Genomic DNA, 17006 nt, shown 5'->3' on the forward strand with positions numbered 1-17006 from the left:
AGGCAGAGGGAAGGGGTTGTGGATGAAGTGAGAGGGGAAGGAAAGGGAAGATGAGAGGGGATGAAAGGAAAAGGGAGGAGGATATGACTGAACAAGTGGGAAGGGTAAAGTTTTGGAGAAGAGAAAGGGAGTGGAGGAGGGCTGGGAGAGGGAAGGGGTTGTGGATGAGGTGAGGGGAAGGAAAGAAAAGGGAAGGAGAGGTGGAAGGGAAGGAAAAGGGAAGAGGATTTTAGTAAGTGGGAAGGGTAAAGTTGTGCAGAAGAGAACAAGAGGGAGTAGAGGAGGGCTGAGGGAGAGGGAAGGGGTTGTGGATGAGGTGAGAGGGAAAGGAAAGGGAAGATGAGGGGATGGAAAGAAAAGGGAAGAGGATATGACTAAACAAGTGGAAAGGGTAAGACATTCTGGAGAAGATAAAGAATGGAGGAGGGCTGGGAGAGGGAAGGGGTTGTGATGAGGTGAGAGGAGAAGGGAAGGTGAGATGGAAGGGAAGGAAAAGGGAAGAGGATTTTTAGTAAGTGGGAAGGGTAAAGTTGTGGAGAAGAGAACAAGAGGGAGTGGAGGAGGGCTGAGGGAGAGGGAAGGGGTTGTGGATGAGGTGAGGTGAGAGGGGAAGGAAAGGGAAGATGAGAGGGGATGGAAGGACGTGTTTCAGTAAGTGGGAAGGGTAAGAAGTTGTGGAGAAGAGCGGCTCTGACTGATGTGCCAGTCTGACCGATGGAATCTCGCCTGTTTGAACGGGATTGCAGGAAAAATTGGTGAGTGGAGGAAGGGGAGTGAGTGACCGAGGGGGAGGAGGATGAATGGCCGAGGTGAATGAGCGAAGGGAAGAGTGCCGTGTCCGAAAACGAACAAAAAAAAAAAATGTTAATGTAGGCCGTTTTGATGGACTTAGCGGCTTGTTATTTTATAAGCAATGTACACGCACAGGTTTGACAGCTTGTTTGGTATATTTGCACCTGCTCAGTATCTGGAATAAGTGATCATAAACGTCTTAAAAGTGAAATACTAACTGGATGCGAGGGGTCTGGGTGAAAAGCCAGGAGGGTCTCAATGACCTGCAGATGGACTGGGCAAACTGGTAGACTAATTGGTAGCACTGGTAATTTTATTGCTGCATGCATGTTAGAAAATCTCCTGACTTAAAATGCATAAAACCCAACTTATGGGGTAAAAGGTGTGTAAATTACACGGGTAAAATCTCCATGTGATTATTTTTAAAGTTAGAAGTAAAAAATACATGGGTATAGTAGTTGGGCGCCATTTGTCTGGATAAATTTCTACATCCTGCTAAGTAGCGGCTCTGCTATTACTTATCCAGATAAGTAGCACTTTTCAGACTTAGCCAGATAAGTTGTGGCAAAGCCGCTACTTAGCCGGATGAATAGGAACTTATCCAGAGAAGTGCCAATATGTGTGCACGTGTTTTCTTTTTTATATATATATATATATATATATATATATATATATATATATATATATATAAGCACAGGTTGCTGGATCCATTTGCACGTATTTTATCACGCGAGCAGGTTATAAAATACAGGAGTAGATTTCTGCTTGCACATACACGTGTGTATATGGGCACGTGCACAGCTATTTGAAAGTTATCCTCCCTGTTTTTAGAAGATTGCTGTTTTAGTACATTTTTTTTAATGACTAGTAAATGTTTTAGTCTACTGTTTTGTGACATTTTATAGCATAATTGTCTTGGCCTGTACTTATGGCTTTTTTATTGTAATATTGCATCATATCTGGTATGCTTTATTGTAGTTTTAATATTTAATTTTGTGTTAATTTTATGTTACCTGGTTTGGGAAATGTGCTGGAAAAGCAAGATACAAATTGATAAAGGAAATCATGTACATTGTCTGTCTTTCTGGCAGCACAGTTTTAGTTTCCCCCAGCATACAGAATTTATCTTCCCATTATCAAATCTTCAACTATACCTATTGCCACTGGAATATAGTGGTAGAAAATGGTTTTTTCCAAGCTTTTTAATAAAAATAATTTCCAATAATTTATGAGCACATATGTATTTGGTTGTATTGCTCTCTGGTTACAGTAAAATGTTTGTTTATAACCACTTGGCAGTAAGGGATGCCTGAGAAAATGAGATTAACTACCGTATTTCTCGCTCCATAAGATGCACCTAAGATTTAGAGGGGGAAAATTTAAAAAAAATGGTTTGCTAAACCGGCTCTGTTCCCGGGCTTCTGTGCATCTTATGGAGCAAATTAGGGGAGTGCATAACATTTTTTTTTGTCCCCATTTCATTTTTGGTCTGGGGAGGGCCATTTCGGTCTACTCCCCAGATCAGAAAACTTTTATCGTTCTCTTTCTGTGGGGAAACCCCATCCCAACCCCTGTGACATAGTAAGGGCAAAGGGCCGTCGGCGCCATTTTGATTACTGGCAGCCGATGGCCCAAGTGCAGGAGACCGCTCCTGGACCACCAGGGACTTTTGGCAGGTCTTATTCGCTCCATAAGATGCACATACATTTCCCCCCCCACTTTTGGGGGGAAAAAGTGCGTCTTATGGAGTGAAAAATATGGTATATCAAGTAGTTCACCTACTAGACAGACACACATGTATATATTATGCATACAGTGTGTGAAAGTTGTGTGTTTAAGATCATTTGTTCATGCAGCGAAGCCATGTGGACTAGTAAAAATCCTACCCAGGGCTGTTAGAAGAAGTGGGTGAGGTGGGGGGTAGGGGATGCCATGTGGCTGGCACTGCCGCTGTTATTTTAGTGTCGGTGGAATGCAGCTCCTGCTCAGTCACTTCTGTGTGGCCGGAAGGGGCCTGTCGGCGGCCGTATCATTGGAGAGGGATTCACCACAAACTCCTGTAACACCCTTTACAGTTTCTGTTGCATTTGGATTGACACATTGCCACCCTTAAATAGTTCCTCCTTCTGTAGGAGAAGAAGAAAAGAGAGGTGCAGGTGGGCAGCCTTTCGAGTGGCTAGACTGAGCATAAAAGTGTGGTGGGTGAGCATTTATTTTTTTTTTCTTCAGGTTCCCAAGCTGCTTCTCACAGCAAGCAGCCTGTCTCGTTGCCTTTATTGGGGAGAGACTTTTGGCAGCCGATTTAGACCACGTGAGAGGATCTGGCTGCTAAACTGACATTTATAGTTGTGCCTTTTGTTGGAAGCTGTAGAGAAATTAAATCCTTCAGAATGCAGATTCGGCTTGCGTGCAGCAGAGTGCAAGATCTGCAGAATGGGAAGGAATAGAGAGAATAAGGGGAACGTCTGAGCTGTCCCTCTCGGGGCAGTGGCATCCAGTTTAAATCTGTGCTGCCAGGAAAGAGTTCGAGTTTAAATGATTCTGTACTTTCTGATTTTTTTTTTTTTTTTAAGAAGTATTCAGAATATGTTCCAAGGGGCAGATTATGCAATTTCCCAGTGATACTGACGCTTTCTGTAAAAGATATTTGTTCTAACATGTATACCTGTTTGCTGCTATATTTTTAAAACATTACTGTTATGGCATTATATATGTTAAGTCATAGATGACGAACTTGTATTTGGTTGCAAAAATGTTTAATAAAATACAAACTATAAAAAAAAATATAAAAGGTATTTTTCTGTAAACAGGAGGGCTAACTAAGGGCACAAGAATCTTTCTTGCCATGTGAACAAGCAGAATATTAGTCTGCCAAGGGCATGGTTTCTATCAGCCTGATTCAATAAACTCCGCGGGAGAGCCGGCGCGCGCCCAGGCACCTCTTCTGGGCGTGCAATTCTGTATTTAAATTAGTGGCGGCGCTAATAAGGAGGCACTAGGAACACTAGTGCATCCCTAGCGCCTCCTTATTGGTGGAAGCGGCGGCTGTCAGTGGGTTTGACAACAGATGCTTAATTTTATCGGCGTCAGTTGTTGAACCCGCTGACAGCCACGGGTTCAGAAAACGGACGCTGGCAAAATTGAGCGTCCGTTTTCAGGGCCGCGGGCAGATTTTATTTTTTATTTTTGGGACTTAATATCGCCATGATATTAAGTCAGAGGGTGAACAGAAAAGCATTTTTTTCTGATTTTCTGTACACCTTTCCGGGTGTTGTCCCTGATTAACGCCTGCCTTTGGGCAGGCGTTAATTTCTGAGAGTAAAATGTGCGGCTTGGCCGCACATTTTACTTTCAGTATCCCGCGGGTATAACTAATAGGCTCATCAACATGCATTTACATGTGATGAACGCTATTAGTTTCGGGGGAGGGGGGTTGGCCGTGTGTTTTACACACGCTATTACCCCTTACATTATAATGGATAATAATAGCACGTGTAAAACGCGTGGTCAAATGGGGCTAAACAGTGTGCTCGGCCTGTATATAAATAGTGACTCCAAGTCTGGGCAAATCAGCATAAGAAATCCATCTAAACAAATCTGCAGCGTAAAAAGAAGTAAAATAGAGTTTTTTGCAGCTGGTAGTGCTGCGTGCTGCCTCAATCTAGCAGGGTTGCAAAGGTCGGCCTTGTGTATCTCCACTGCAGATTCTTTGGCTGCAGTGTGGGCCGGGTGAGATGTTGGAATTTGCTGAGGGGTGATGTTATTGTTGCTGAAGGTCCCGGTTGGCTCTTTGTAAGTAGTCTTTTTTTTTAGAGGTGTTTGTATATAGAGTAGATGCCCGCACTTTGGCTAGAGTCCTGCACTTCTGAAGTGTCTCAAGTACTGTTGCTAAAGTGGCAGTTCTGCTCTGCTTGTTTTACAGAAACCTTGAAGGGGGAGCCAGAAGCCATGTTTGAGGAGCTGCTGGAGAGGGCCAAAGCTGGCGATCCGAAAGCCCAAGCCGAGGTATCTCTGTGTTATGTTTGGGCAATGACTATTCAGGGCAGCGGAGCTCACCTGCCGGGACCAGTAGGAGCAATTTGCAGAATGTATTGAATTAATGTAAGAGGGAGCAAGTTAATAATCAGAGAATGTATTTTTATGAGCTGCTTTTTTTTCTACTGGTTCTTCTAAGTGGAATCCATTGTGTACATGGAAAGTGCACACTGTGTACACAAGTCTCATCAGATAAAAGTGTTTTCCTGAGAAGATCATGCTCCTGACCTCTAGCCTGGAATGAAACAGCTTTGCACCTTGGGAAGAGTCCAGCCCTCCTTGTAACAAGTTGTCCTCTGCCTGCTTATGTGAGCAGCGAGGCAGGCGAGCACTACAGCGAGTGCAGATGTGTGCGGGCACCATGTTGAGAGAACGAGAGTTATAGGGGACAGCGATCATTAGCATGAACATATCTGGAACACACTATGGGCCTGATTTTCAAAAGCATTTGCACACTTAAAACTGGGTTTTACATGTTGAAATGCACTTTACCCGTGTAAGTGGGCTTTTGAAAATTGCTACAATATACGCTATTGAATTGTCAATGGGTTTTATCCACATTAAATGCACTTAATACAGTTAAATGGGCTTTTGATAATTGATAGGATAATGTTACATTTAACAGGTGTAACTTCTTTGAAAATTATCTCCTATGGGGCGGATTTTAAAAGGCCCTTGCGCGCCTATTTTGCATAGGCCGCCAGCGCGCATAAAGCCCCGGGACGCACGTAAGTCCTGGGGCTTTCGAAAAGGGGCGGGAGGGGGCGTGTCCGGGGGCGTTCCCGAAACGACGTGGTGTTTTGGGGGCGGGCCCGGGGGAGTGGCGCCGGGCCGGGGGCGTGGTCGAGGCCTCCGGACCAGCCCCCGGGACCGGAGGACGGAGCGGGGCTGCTGGCTGGCGCGCGCAAAGTTACGCCTGCTTTCAGCAGGCGTAACTTTGCCAACAAAGGTAGGGGGGTTTAGATAGGGCCAGGGGGGGTAGGTTAGGTAGGGGAAGGTGGGGGGAGGGCGAAGGAAAGTTCCCTCCGAGGCCACTCCGAAATCGGAACGGCCACGGAGGGAACAGGCAGCGCACGCTGGGCTCGGCGCGCGCAGGTTGCACAAATGTGCACCCCCTTGCGCTCGCCGACCCCGGATTTTATAAGATACGCGCGGCTACGCGCGTATCTTATAAAATCCAGCGGACTTTTGATCGCGCCTGGTGCGCGAACAAAAGTACGCGATCGCGCAAATTTAGAAAATCTACCCCATGATGGGCCTGATTTTCAAAAGCATTTGCACACTTAAAACTGGGTTTTACATGTTTAAATACACTTTACCCGTGTAAGTGGGCTTTTGAAAATTGCTACAATATACGCTATTGAATTGTCGATGGGTTTTATCCACATTAAATGCACTTAATACAGTTAAATGGGCTTTTGATAATTGCTAGGATAATGTTACATTTAACAGGTGTAACTTCTTTGAAAATTATCTCCTATGTGCACAAGTGCTATGTTAGTAATGAATAGTAAATGCAGCAGTTAGCACAAAGAGACATTTTTACTTGTTTACAGACCTTTTTCCCAAAATGGAAAATGTCTGAATGAGCTAAAGCAGTGGTCCCCAACCTTGTCCTGGGGGCCCACCAGCCAGTTTGGTTTTCAGGATAGCCACAATGAATATGCATGAGAGAAAATTTGCATGTCATGGAGGCAGTGCATGCAAATTTTCTCTCATGCATATTCATTGTGGCTATCCTGAAAACCCAACTGGCTGCTGGGCCCCCAGGACAGGGTTGGAGACCACTGAGCTAGAGTATAAAAGCACACAGTGCTAGACCAGGATGAAGACTGAAAAAGTGAAGAAGGTGCAACAGGGTCTCTGAGTTGCAGCCCGTGCGATGCCTGGCACCTTGCCTGCCACCATTGGTCAGGTAGTGATGGGCCTGACTGATACCCAGAAGCTGCAGGGGACTTGATGATGATCTGCCATATGCTCACAGTACAGCAAATGGTTTACATGCCCAGGAGTGCGCTAGCTTTGTTTGAATATGCTGCACAAAAACCCAGGCAGGAAAAGTAAACAGATGTTGCCAGCAATGCAGCTCTTCTTCTTTGGTTCAGGGACTGGGATTCCAGCCACAGGAAACCTTTGACCAGACTGTAGGAGAAAGAAATGGTCAGTTCTTTTGTATAGGACCGGTGCAGGGCTGAGAGTTTGCAGTCTTTGCAGGAATAGTCTTAGCTGAGAACTGAAGCCCGGCTGCTCAAGTAGAAGGCAAGGAATGCAGTTGTCTCTTTGCATCGGATGCTGGACATTCCCTGATGTTGATTTGCATTTGCATTTGCAAACACTTCTGATTCCAAACCCCCCCCCCTCCAAAAAAAAAAACAAAAAACATTGTAAGTGTAATTATTTTTAATATACTTGTTTGTTGATTGCTGTTTCTTATTGTGTTGTTATCTGCCTTGATCTTACACTAGATCAGCAGCAAATCGGATGTATTACATAAACAAATGCAGGGTCAGCTCTAGGGCAAATGGTACCCTGCCTGAAAGATGGTTATGGTGCTGACGCTTCCCCACCCCAGATGAACCCTGATGTTTGGGGGAGGGGGGTAAGAAAGTCAGACTGGGAGGAAGTGGGAGAAAGGCAAACACTGCCCCTCCCCCTCAGATTGACAGATTGGCATGAATTAGTGGCAGAAGGGTGTGTGTTATCTCTCACTATGACCTCAGCGCACTCCCATTTCATTCCCCACCACCACCACCACCACTATCACTCCTGTGTTGGCCTGAAATAGAAATACACATTCTCTAGGTATAGAAATGCTGAATCTAAACAATAAAAAGATATATTTTATCATTTTCAGTCAATCATATATCCCTGGATCACACATCGCCAGTAGACCTGAGGCAAAATATCTCCAACACAAATTTAAAATTTTATCTAAATAATTAAGAAATAGAGCATACCTTGGCCTGCTAGTAACTATCTGGCAACTTGGCTATAAGACATTACAAGAAAAACTCCTAAGGGCCCTATATGGAATAGAAGAACTCCTGATCAGTTCTAGCTATCTATGAAAACCTATTTTTTAAATTATTTGACAGCATGATTATAATTGGTTTAATAGTTTTGTTTTATGTGGTATTTATAATGTTTCCTCTTAATTTCATTTAATTGTAAAGCCTGTTGCTGATTTATTGTTCATTGTAAACAGAGGTGATGTTTTTAACGTGCCGCGGTATATAAAAAAAATCTCTAAATAAATAACAGTTTTAGAAAAAGGAACTTATTCAACACCTCATGGATTACACAAAATATACCCACAGGTGTCAGATAACTGTTGGAGACAAATACAGAACAAAGACACCATAAAGCATACATAGAAATGTGCAGATAAAAACTGAACTGGAAATCTCAACAAGCCAGACTCTGTAGGCTGTGCAACATTACCATGCCTCATGAAACAAAATAAAGAAAAATCAATCATGAATCATAATAGCAAAACCATACTAATAAAAAGAATAAATATTTCAAAATATCTGATAATTTAAAAAATTATAAATTTCTCAAAATACAAATAAAATATTTAAAAACCGCAAAAACATCAAATTACATTCAATAATTTAAGGATTTAAAAATCTCCTGCTCTCTCCATACCTGAGATTTTTTGATTTCTAGCATCCTGAGATTGTCGTGGACTGGGGAAGGTAGGGCCACACAAACTTTATCTTCTCTCTCATATACATACTTACATGTTTATTCTGCTTATAATCTGCCGGGATCAGGCCCTGGTAAGATGGCGGACTATAAAGCTTGTAATAAATAATTTAAATACAATTTTCTCACACACTCCCTCTCTCATACACATGCCTATGTTCTCTCATTCACTCCCTCTGTCATATATACACAGTCTCTCTTCCCTCAAATACACACACACATTTACAGACTCTGTTTCTCACACACACACATTCTCGCACTCATACACACAGGCTTTCACACACACACATTGTTAAATTATTTAAAAAGTTATCAAAAACCAATAAAATATTTCAAAACATACATATCAAATAACACCTAACAGTTAAATCTAATATAAATAAAAATAATCTCCCACTCTCCATATCTTGGAGCTTTTGATTTCCCATCACCCTGAGATTGTTGTGGACTGGGGGGGAGCGCTGCATAAACTGTATTCTCTCTCTCTCGCACATTATATACTTACACACACCCTCTAATATACACAGGCTTTCTCTCCCTCACACACACTCAGATTTTCACACAAACACACACATACACCCTTTCAGGTACATCTGACACGCCCACTCATGCACACAGACTCTCCCACACACACACATGCATACAGGCTCTTGCTCTTTCTCTCTCTGCTCTCCCTCACTCCCATACATTGGCTATCTCACACAGTCACACATGCATACAGGCTCTCCTGCTCCCACACACACACACACACAAATGCATACATACAGGTTCTCACACATTATCTACACCTGCATACAGACTCTCACTTTCACACATATACACACAGGCTCTCTCACACACCCACACATGCATACAAGCTCTCTCCTATGCATCATCAGCATACATACACTCTTGGGGCTTTCCCCTCCCTGGCCTCTCTCTCTCTTCAGGTCATGAAAGAATGTGCTTAGTCACGGCCTCCTCTTTCTTCAGGCCGTGGCCTTGCTGGGCCTCCCTCTTTCTTCAGACCGCAACAAATGGGCTATGTTGTGGCTCCACTGGGTCTCCTCTTCAGGCCGAGGTGAGATGGGCTATGCTACATTTCCGCTAGCCCTCCTCTTTCTTTGGGTTTAAGCGAGATGGGCTATGTTGTGGCCCTGCCAGGCCTCCTCTTTCTTCAGACCGCAACAAGATGGACTACGTCACGGCCTAGCGTGCACTTTAATAATCTGGCTACCAGGTCTTTGTTGGAGAGAGGATGCCACCACATCGTATCTCCGTGGCATCCTCTCACTCACAGTGCCCTGTGAGATCGCACTTGCCAAGCAGAACCCTATGTAGTGTTCATACATCGAGTTTGCTGGAGTCCTCTGCTTCCATTGTTGCTCATACAGGGGAAGAAATTCTGATAATGCTCACATTTTTCAATCTGTTCCAGTAAGGCTTGAAGCCTGGCTCTTGTCTAACTGGGTTGACTTCATCCTCCCTGATTTTCATTTAAGGGAAAACAGCTTACAAGTGGAACCAGCAATTTTTTTCTCTTCATATTTGGGGTATTTTAAATAAAATCCTTATGCCCCCTCTCCTTCCGTCAGGGGCCGTCTTCTCCTGTGTTTTGCTGGTGAAGGTGGTGATGGGGGAACAGACATGACAGGCCATGGAGTGATGAGTTTTCTTCATGAAACCCTACTGAAAACCACTCCATGAGCCCAAGTGCTCACTCTGGCAAAATGTAGGCAGAGCTGTTAATGGGACGTTCACAAACAAATTAAAAAAAAATACAAAATGCTTCGGAGAAATGCAAGATTCTGGCCGCATGTACAAGTCTCTCTCCTCTCATGTCTTTTTTCCAGTAAAAGCGGCAAAACTAACTTATCTAGGAAAACAGTTACCCCCTTTATAAGCAACAATGCATTTTTGTCTATTTTAGATTTTTTTTTTCTAGTGATCTTGCCTTTCACTCATTTACTATTTATTTTCTAACTAAAGGCACTTAGTATAATGAAATAAATAAGGTGATTTATCTGACATGTAAGAACTTACTGTCCGTGACGTGGCTCTTCCAATGTTAATGCCATGTTGTGCAGTGATCTTGCCCTCAATGACAAACCGTGTTGAGATAAGGCTGTTCTGCCACTCCCCCCTCATTCTGTTTTTTGTTTTGGTTTTTTTTTTTAAATACAAAATTTGTATTGTTTTCCACAATAACCAACACACTATAGAAACTCAGTCTCAGGCTCTGTCCCAGGTCTCCTTTCATTACTGAAAAAAAGTTTGCTCCTTCTGGCAGTCCAAACTGTCAAAATTGTCTTGCTCCACAGGTCCAAAATTTCTAAATTGTGCCCCACCTACCGGTACCTAAAATTGATGTTGGCTGGGCCCTGTAGCTGGCACTAGTTTGTTGTACGGAAAACATGCACTGCTGTGGTGCTACCCAGAAAACCCTGTAAAAAAAAGACACTTGGAACCCAAATGGTATTAGGCCTGTTGTAACGCGTGTTAGGTGTGGATTTGGCCCTTGGACAGCCTTAAGTAAACTGAATGACAGCAATATAGTCAAATTCCCATACCACAACAGTACTAACTTCAAGCACTCAAACAGGAACAAAACTATCTGTGAAAATGCAAATATTATACCAGGTCCTAAAACACTTCCTATTAGGGAAAGCAGAACAAACCAGTCGCTCTAAATTCTTGCATAGAAACTGCATACGGTACTAGCAGAATACCCTACCTCACTTACTTACACATGAAGAAGACAGACACTCACCAAATACAGAATAAAGAGACCATAAAGTATAAATAGAAATGTGTAGATAGAAACTGAACTGGAAACTGCAACAAGCCAAACTCTGTATACAGTGAAGCAATAGAGAAACAGAAACATCACTAGTCCTCATAAATCAAACAAAATCAGGAAATATAAAACAATCATAATAAACCATATTGATAAAAAGAATATTGCCAAACAGATGACAAATAACATCCAATAATTAAGAACTCATATAAAAAGCTTTAAAAATTTCCAAACAGCAATAAAATATTTCAAAAATAGCAGACACATCAAATGCCCAGTAATCAAAATGAGAAGGAAAAAATCCCCTGCTTCTCATACTTGAAAACGTTTGATTTCCAGTCACCCTAAGCTTGTCGTGGATTGGTGGGGGTAGCATAAACCTTTTAAATGTCCGTCCCCCCCCCAAAGGCAGGCTCTCATTCACACACACATCCATCCCTCCCAGGCAGGATGGAGAAGGTACAGAGAGAGGCAATCAAAATGATAAAGGGGATGGAACAGCTCCCCTATGAGGAAAGGCTGAAGAGGTTAGGGCTGTTCAGCTTGGAGAAGAGACAGCTGAGGGGGGATATGATAGAGATCTTTAAGATCATGAAAGGTCTTGAACGAGTAGATGTGACTTGGTTATTTACACTTTCGGATAATAGAAGGACTAGGGGGCACTCCATGAAGTTAGCATGTGGCACATTTAACACTAATCGGAGAAATTATTTTTCATTCAATGCACAATTAAGCTCTGGAATTTGTTGCCAGAGGATGTGGTTAGTGCAGTTAGTGTAGCTGTGTTTAAAAAAGGTTTGGATAAGTTCTTGGACGAGAAGTCCATTAACTGCTATTAATCAAGCTAACTTAGTGAATGCCCTTTGCTATTACTGGCATCAATAGCATGGGATCTTCTTAGTGTTTGGGTACTTGCCAGGTTCTTGTGGCCTGGTTTGGCCTCTGTTGGAAACAGGATGCTGAGTTTGATGGACCCTTGGTCTGACCCAGCATGGCAATTTCTTATGTTCCTCCCCAGGCGTGCGCACACTCGCATTCACACCCAGCCACCCTCCCACATCAGGCAGGCCCGCATTTACTCATCCATCTCAGGCAGGCTGCCGTTCACACACAAGCAACCTCTACACAGGCAAGGTCCACGAGTCTCATTTCTCTTCTGCTGCTGCCACCTTGCTCCTTGGGGAAGGACAGGATTCTTTGCAGCGCTGTAGAAGTCCTTCCTGCGGCTCCTCGTGTACCAGCTGGCCCTGCGTACTCAACAATAGCAGTGTTGGCACTTCCTGTATGCTCATCTCGCAAAGTACGAGATGAGCATACAGGAAGTGCCAGCACCGCGAGGGTTTACCACGTGGCCGGCTGGAGCACAAGGAAGAGCTGCAAAATATGCTTCCTTTTCTTTCGCTCTCAGTGGCATGGGGTCCACCGGCAGCCGCATGGGCCTCTCACTGCTCCCTTTGGTGTGCCCCATCCGCTGCCCTCCTGGGTGTGCCATCCGATGGAGTTGCACCGTTTGCACACCCGGTAGTGCCGGGCCTCTCTTGAGACCAGGCTCAACCCCAGTACCTGCTGCATCTGCATTTGTAACTCTCCTTGAGACCGGGTTTGAAAAGGCGAGTAATTAACTAAGTCCAAATCCAACCCCAGAAAAAAAAATATCATGACTGGTTTAGAATTATCCCTGGTCAGGGACCAAGTTAAATGATTCAGTTGGCAGTTATGACAGAAACCAAAGAGGGCACCATAACACTTTCTTATGGACTTCTTTTCCACTTCTAAAAATATTTATTCCAAACCAGTCCAATATGCAGGAATCTATTTCTATCAGGTATAGCTGTATTGTGTAGTATGATCCAAAGTTCTGCACCATAATAACTGCTTTTGATTTCCGTTCTGAGCCCCATCGAACAGGAGATGGGCAGTAGCTGTGGCTCATGGTTTATCTGACTCTGTTCTGTTCCGGCTTGGAGTGCGCTCAGATGCTTGGTGCGAGGCTTGGAAAGTATTTACTGAGAGAAGAATGGAAAGATTCTTCACTGCTTGGATGGGATCAGGGGAGGGGAGGACAGGCAAGGCTGCTGGCAAACCAGCACTGTGGGCCATCGCCTTCTCACGCCTGGCGATTCCTGCTAGCTGTTTGTAGGGAGAAAGCTAGCTGACTGCAAGACTTCCTTTAATTAATTAGGTAAGTTGTAAGCATGTGGATCACTAATGCACAAAGCCGGAAACATGCACCCAGATCAAAACATAAAATCAGAAGGTCACCGTCGCCACTGTATTTTTTTGTTAACTTACGGAAAAAGTACAAAGAATGTGCATAGCGCTGCTAACACTTTATACAAATGCATTTATTCTGACAGGAAATTGAAAGCTTAGTGCTTATAGCACAGCTGTGGGCTTAGTGCTGTTAAAAGGTTCCAGTTTTATGTTTAAAGCATATCCTGAGAGTGCTTTTTCCACTGCTGCCTATTCATTATGAACTAAAATCTGCTGAGAGCTACCTCTCCTCTCAGTTGCTATTTGGGGGAATATGGCTGACTTTTATTTTGATGTCTTAAATGTAAGTGTGTTTTGGAGCTTCAGATTTTGAAATAATAGTAAGAATTAATTTCCTTTCCTTTGGATTCTCAGATTGAATAAGTCACATGGAAGGGAACTTTCTTTTTGGTTGGTTGACTGTAAAGCATTCTGAAAGCTGTGGTGCGTTAGTAGTCAAAATGAAACTGTGATTTGGTCTAGCTCTGAAATCAAATTCCTTCCCTTTTTCTTCATGTTTCAAAACCCCAGCATATTCTGAACTGGTGTGTCATGCTCCCTCTCTTGCAGAGTTTAAATCCTGACTAAAGACCCACCTTTTTGAAATCACTTTTAAATCTTATGTCCGGTTGTCTGCTTTTAATCTTAACTAACTTTCTTCTCTGTTTTAGCCATGGTCTTGCTTTTTTAAAATACCCCATGTCTCTTGTCTGGTGTCTTTGTCTTATTAGAGTGTAAGCTCTATTGAGAAGGGACTGTCTTTTTTGTATGTGTGTATAGTGCTGCGTATGTCATGTAGCGCTATAGAAATGTTAAGGGGTAGGGAGAGTTTCAGTTGTGGGGTCCTGTGGACGTTGCACCGGTATTCGTTGAACTCTAGTTTTTGAGTGCAGCACTCTTGGAGAACGCGTAGCGTGCTATGATGCCTCAGTTTCCTATGGAGATTTTTCTATGTATTATCACATAAAATGCCTTTTAGCAAGACGCATTCCTGCTTGATCCTGCGAAGGTGTTAGATTGCACCGCATGTGATTGGCAGCAATATGACTGGGATATGTGTAACAAGCTTATGCGTGCGGTGGCTGCAGAAATCTAGTTGCCAAATTTTATTTTCTGGTGCATCATTAGAGGCATTGAAATAACTTACAATTAAAAGGATTAAAATACTTGTACATTTTGCTGAGAGGTCAGAAGCATTGAAACAGTTGTAGAAAGCAACCTGCCATACACATAACAGTTCTTGAAAAAGAGTGAAATGCCAATTCATTTACAGAGATTAAAGGAGGGCAAGGATCATTCAGGAAGAACCCGGAATACATTGCGGGGATTTTTGTGTTTGCTATAAAAATGTGTATGTCTTAAAAAAAAAAAAAAAAAAAAAAGCTGTCTCTTTCTCAGTCTGTTTGAATCTGGCTCAGCAGTGATCCTAGTCTCATCTTTAACTGGGGAGAAAACTGGTTTGCTTTATTTTCTGAAAGTGCCTGGTTGTTCCCCCCCGAGAGTTCAGTGAATGCTGGTCCTCTCTGGCTTTTTCTGCAGTGGCGCATGCTGACTCAGTCACAGCGAAGGCTAAGCAGGGTGTCCTAGAGCACAGGGTTTCCCTGAATTCTCCCTCTGCCTGTTGTGCTGCCCGCAGCAGCTTTTCATGTTCACAGTGGCCTTGGCATGATCCCTGAACTTGGTGCAACATTTAAAAACATTTTACAGATGCTTGATGTGTATAATAGTGAATAGTTGTTTGAAATTATTTTTCTACACCCAACAGAGTTCCTTTCAGCATTATTTCATTCTTTATACAGCATCTTTTACAACAAGTTAAGTAATAGGTCCAATGAGTCTCTGCCTCAGAAAGCTTACAATCGAAGTGGGCACTCAAGGCAAAGGAGAAAAAAAATGGACTTGCCTGTGGGCACAGCAAGCATCCGTGGCGGAAGCAGGATTTGAACCTTGGTTCCAAGCTCTATTATTCTCACCATCAGGCTACCTGCCCTATAATTTGGTGTCATACCTGACAGCCAAGTTGGTTCTAAAACATTTTCATGTCCCAGACCTGAAAATATTTTGCTGCACAAGTAAACCTATCCCACCGACTTGCCAGTCCATCACTGTCTAGAACAGGGATTCCCAAAGCTGTCCTGAGGACCCCACAGACAGTTGTACTTTCAGGATATCCACAATGAATATGCATGAGATAAATTTGCATACCATGGAGACTCATTATATGCAGATTTATCTCATCCATATTCATTGTAGTTATCCTGAAAACCCGACTGGCTGTAGGGTCCCCAGGACAGCTTTGGGAAGCCCTGCTTTACTAAGTTCCTTCTTCTGATCTGGAATGATCACTAAAGGATCTACATGGTCAGGCTGATATTGGATGTTAATGTGCAGGTGCTTTTCTACAGCTTGTAGGATTTCAGCAGAAATTGCAAGGTTACTCCTTAATCGTTTGTCATATTTCTAATTGAGAGACGAAAACAACTGGTGCTTTTCCTCAGCTGAAAGAGTGCTGAGTTGAGAATTGCCTGTTTGCTTCTACTGAAATAATGAAATTGCTTCAAACAGTCATCATGCAAAAGTATTCCATATTTATAGATGGTCTAAAACCTGTGCAGGTGAGGGTAAAAGGTATTTTGTGGCTTTCTTTTTGATTGGCAGTGTGTTGGCTTATTTTTGGCCTTGTTTTTCAAGGCGCATTCTAGCAATAATAAGTGCCCTGTTCTTCTGTTAAAAGAACTGTCATCGGTGTAGATTATTAACATGTGCAGAGTGGAAGGGACTAACAATGCAACTGTGCAATAGAGCTAAAAATATTTTTTGTTTTCAAGATTTTGTGACATTTTGGGCTGAAGATTTTTGGTATTGCATTGCAAAAAGGTAGGGGGTCAATTATCTGGCTAGCTAGCTACTGAATAGCTGGGATATTCAATGGCGCAGGGTCACCAGTGAATATACCCAGCTACATAAACATTCTGCTCTTTGACAGTCATAAAGTTAGCGGGCTATGTTAGCCAAATGATAACTTAGCTGAATAAATGTGCTCCTGATTTATCCGGCTAACCTTTTAACCACATAAAAAGTTAGTGAGCTAAGATCTAGACTTATCATTTTGCTATAAATTTCGCATGAATAGCGCCCGTGATTTAAAAAAAAAAAAAAAAAAAAAAAAAGGGGGTGTGGTTAGGGTAATTGACTTACCACAACTCGTGCTATTTTAAATTTATCGCACCCGAATTTCCACGGTTGGACTGCTCATGGAGAGAGAGAGAGATTCTTTATAAGGCTGTCATATTAGTCAACTATTTTAACCACTGTAGGAGAATCAACTAGTAACTCGAGGTGAGGGTTTGGTGGTGGTCTAGGGTTCGGGGGGCACTTTTACATGCACAATTAGAGGTACAAACAGCACAGTACACATCAGTGAAGATTTGAAGTGATTTGG

General features: G+C 42.9%; 1 protein-coding gene across 5 annotated transcripts in view; it reads left to right on the plus strand.

The window, feature by feature from the left end:
• WFS1 (wolframin ER transmembrane glycoprotein) overlaps positions 1 to 17006 on the plus strand; it is an 83462-nt gene that overhangs the window by 26304 nt on the left and 40152 nt on the right. For 3 of the 5 annotated variants that reach the window (XM_029591404.1, XM_029591414.1, XM_029591422.1), the window contains exon 3: positions 4715 to 4797. In XM_029591404.1, coding sequence (XP_029447264.1) covers positions 4715 to 4797 — 83 coding nt within the window. Of the gene's footprint in view, positions 1 to 2819; positions 2991 to 4714; positions 4798 to 17006 lie in introns of those variants that run through there. The other 2 variants (XM_029591443.1, XM_029591433.1) reach the window with 2 other exon arrangements.

The sequence above is a fragment of the Rhinatrema bivittatum genome, chromosome 1, assembly GCF_901001135.1.
Source record: "Rhinatrema bivittatum chromosome 1, aRhiBiv1.1, whole genome shotgun sequence".
Lineage (NCBI taxonomy): Eukaryota > Metazoa > Chordata > Amphibia > Gymnophiona > Rhinatrematidae > Rhinatrema > Rhinatrema bivittatum.